Source organism: Amphimedon queenslandica, unplaced genomic scaffold (assembly GCF_000090795.2).
Source record: "Amphimedon queenslandica unplaced genomic scaffold, v1.1 AMPQUscaffold_11189, whole genome shotgun sequence".
In the NCBI taxonomy this organism is placed as follows: Eukaryota; Metazoa; Porifera; class Demospongiae; order Haplosclerida; family Niphatidae; genus Amphimedon; species Amphimedon queenslandica.
In genome coordinates this window covers 1-2,643 of record NW_003548566.1, presented here as the reverse complement: position 1 = coordinate 2,643, position 2,643 = coordinate 1, and the positions used below count along the sequence as shown (strand labels likewise).

The window sequence follows — 2,643 nt, the reverse complement described above, 5'->3', positions numbered from 1 at the left end:
GGTACTGAGTATAACATCAGTGTAGCTGCTGTCAATTCTGTTGGAAGAGGTCCCTTCAGTGATCCTATTGTAGTAGAGATTGGAATGGGTATGTAATTATTATACTGTATCAGTTCTGTGAGAATGTGTCTTTATTTAGTACCTGGTCCAGTTGGTTCAGTATCCAGTATCATGGATACTACATGGGCTGTTATCTCATGGAGTGTACCTAGTTATATTCCATCAGACTATCCCATTATCACATATGAGATAGGATATCATGTATTACAGCCTGACAACTGTTTAGGTGCTATTGATAGGTTGATTGCAAATGTTTTAATTACTGTCAATGCCCCCAGTAACAGTACATTCATTAACATTACTGGTCTTACTGATATGTCTTGTTATATTTTTGGTGTACGTGCATACACTGATAATGGATATGGACTATGGACAATTATTGCTAATGAGACACTAGAATTACCAATGCAGCAACCACCTTCAAGTACATTAGTATCAACATTACCTTCAGTGTTCAGTAAGTCTATTACTAATTTTGTCATTCAATATTATTCATGTAGCAGTATATCCAAGCACTACTTCAAACAAATCATGTAATGATAGAGATATTGCATTTAGTGTGTCAGTAGGTGTATTGATTATTCTACTAACTGTCAGTGTCATTTTTAATATATATTCCTTTATAAGGTACTGTTAATGAATCATTTTTATAAAATATTAATTTGATATCCTTTAGAATGAGAGGTCCTAAGGGTACCAAACAAGCAAAGTAAGTATGACCCTAGACTAGCTACTAACTGATGTACATCAATCACATTGTAGATCTGATGGTGATATTGCAATGCAAGTATGTGAACCATATGATCTTCAAAAGACTAAACTAAGTGAAGAGGAAAGAGTCTATGATGAATATCAAATGTCACCTGATGCTGTTTATGAGACTATGCCACAATGAATTGTTATTGTGATTGTTACCTTAAAAGTTTTGTAGCTTTGTATTCTTGTAGCCACACTAGAAAAAATTAAAAAGAAGCGAAAAATTTTCATTGTTTTTAAACCCAAAAAATTTTATTGTAAAATCATAAAATTTCAATATGTGAATACTTTGATGGGTTTAACTTTAATTGGCTATAGTTTGGTAAAGGTAAGGGAAAATTAATTTTATTTAGCATTTTGGTCTAGACATTAAAAAGAAGCAATGTTCATGAATAAAATTCTATTAGTTTGACTGATCAAAGTTACTATAGGAATACAAAATACTAGAATTGCATGTTGAAGATTTAGTAGCTAATTGACATACATAGGTGCAACGATAATTTTGGCATAGTTTAATTGTTTATTCCTTAAAGCTATAAAAGCATAAAGATATTATTCATAATACTGCATGGAGAGAAAACAATAATATTTTAAGTTTACTCATTTTAACTGTCTAAAAGTGAAAATAAGCAACAGCAAGAGTCTATAGTATAATGTGTAAAATGGCAGTGTCAGTGCTAATGGTGTCTGTTGTCTTCTTGTTGAGTGTCAGTGAAGTTATTAGTCAATGTCCACCTTCCTCAGGTAAGACACTGGATGTGTATAATAACAACTGTATAGGTTTTTATAGGTATCTACTTGATGCATGACGGAAACTGTTATATTAATGGATCATATTTTTGGGATAGTAGTATTAGGCTAACTCCTCTAGAGTGTGGGTTATCTAATGAGACTCTGAATGGTGGACAATGGATTGGTCCTAATGGAGTAGTTCCTTGTCCTGGTAATAACTTGAATCTTTTTTGCACTGTTGGATCTGGTGCTAAACTTGGTGTTTACATAAATAATGGCTATCTTCAACCACTTGGCGATGGTTGGTACAAGTGTTGTCTACCCACTGATTGTTTAGATCCTAATACTAACATCATGTTAGCTAATATATTCAGTAAGAGGAGACTATAATCACTTACTGATGTAATAATTTATATTTGTAGTATTTGCTGAGATAGAATCATTTACTGTTGCTGATCTCCCTTCTGATATGACAGTATATCCTCAGGAATACAAACTGAATTGTACTAAAATTGGACACTATGTGTATGATATTAGTATGAGCATTGGTAGTACTGCACTGGCTAATTACACTAATTGTCGTGACCGTCAATATCATCATAGTATTTGTCCTGGTACTGTGTTAGTTGATAGCACCAACACAATAAGGTATACTGTTAATATCACATGGGATGGAATGACTGTCAGTAGTGGATCAATCAGTCAATCAACCACTGGAGATCAAATGTATCAGTGCAGGGTAGCAGATCATCCTAGTGGTTATACAAATAGAATACGTAACATAACTATAAAAGGTAATATGTCAATAATTTAATAATGATACCATATATATATATATAGTACCAGCAACTGCTCCCTCTTCTCTTACTGAGGTCAACAAGACAGCTACCACTATCACTGTCAGTTGGACTGCACTTGATTCATCTGATGCTGATGGATATGTAGTCAATGTCACTAGTGACACAGACACTGTGCAGACAGTACAGGTGGGGGGAAGTGGTAATAATACAATCACACTGAATGGACTGAGAGAACTAACAACTTATAACATCACAGTCAGAGCCTATCAACAATTACTAGGACCTGCTAGTACAA

General features: G+C 33.8%; 1 protein-coding gene across 1 annotated transcript; it reads left to right on the top strand.

Annotated features, from left to right (window-relative positions):
• Positions 1-242: 242 nt before the first annotated feature.
• LOC109589555 (uncharacterized) lies at positions 243-1,030 on the top strand. The gene is made up of 4 exons (XM_020005612.1): positions 243-517; positions 561-687; positions 737-769; positions 823-1,030. The coding sequence occupies exons 1-4, from the start codon at positions 376-378 to the stop codon at positions 953-955; spliced, it is 435 nt and encodes a 144-aa protein (XP_019861171.1). The 5' UTR covers positions 243-375; the 3' UTR covers positions 956-1,030.
• The last annotated feature ends 1,613 nt before the right edge of the window (positions 1,031-2,643 follow it).

Excerpts from the sequence above, each read along its gene's own strand:
- LOC109589555 (XM_020005612.1), top strand. The coding sequence starts at position 376 with ATGTCTTGTTATATTTTTGGTGTACGTGCATACACTGATAATGGATAT. Across the intron at positions 518-560 it reads AACATTACCTTCAGTGTTCA|CAGTATATCCAAGCACTACT; the intron begins GTAAGTCTATTA and ends TTATTCATGTAG. Across the intron at positions 770-822 it reads AAGGGTACCAAACAAGCAAA|ATCTGATGGTGATATTGCAA; the intron begins GTAAGTATGACC and ends ATCACATTGTAG.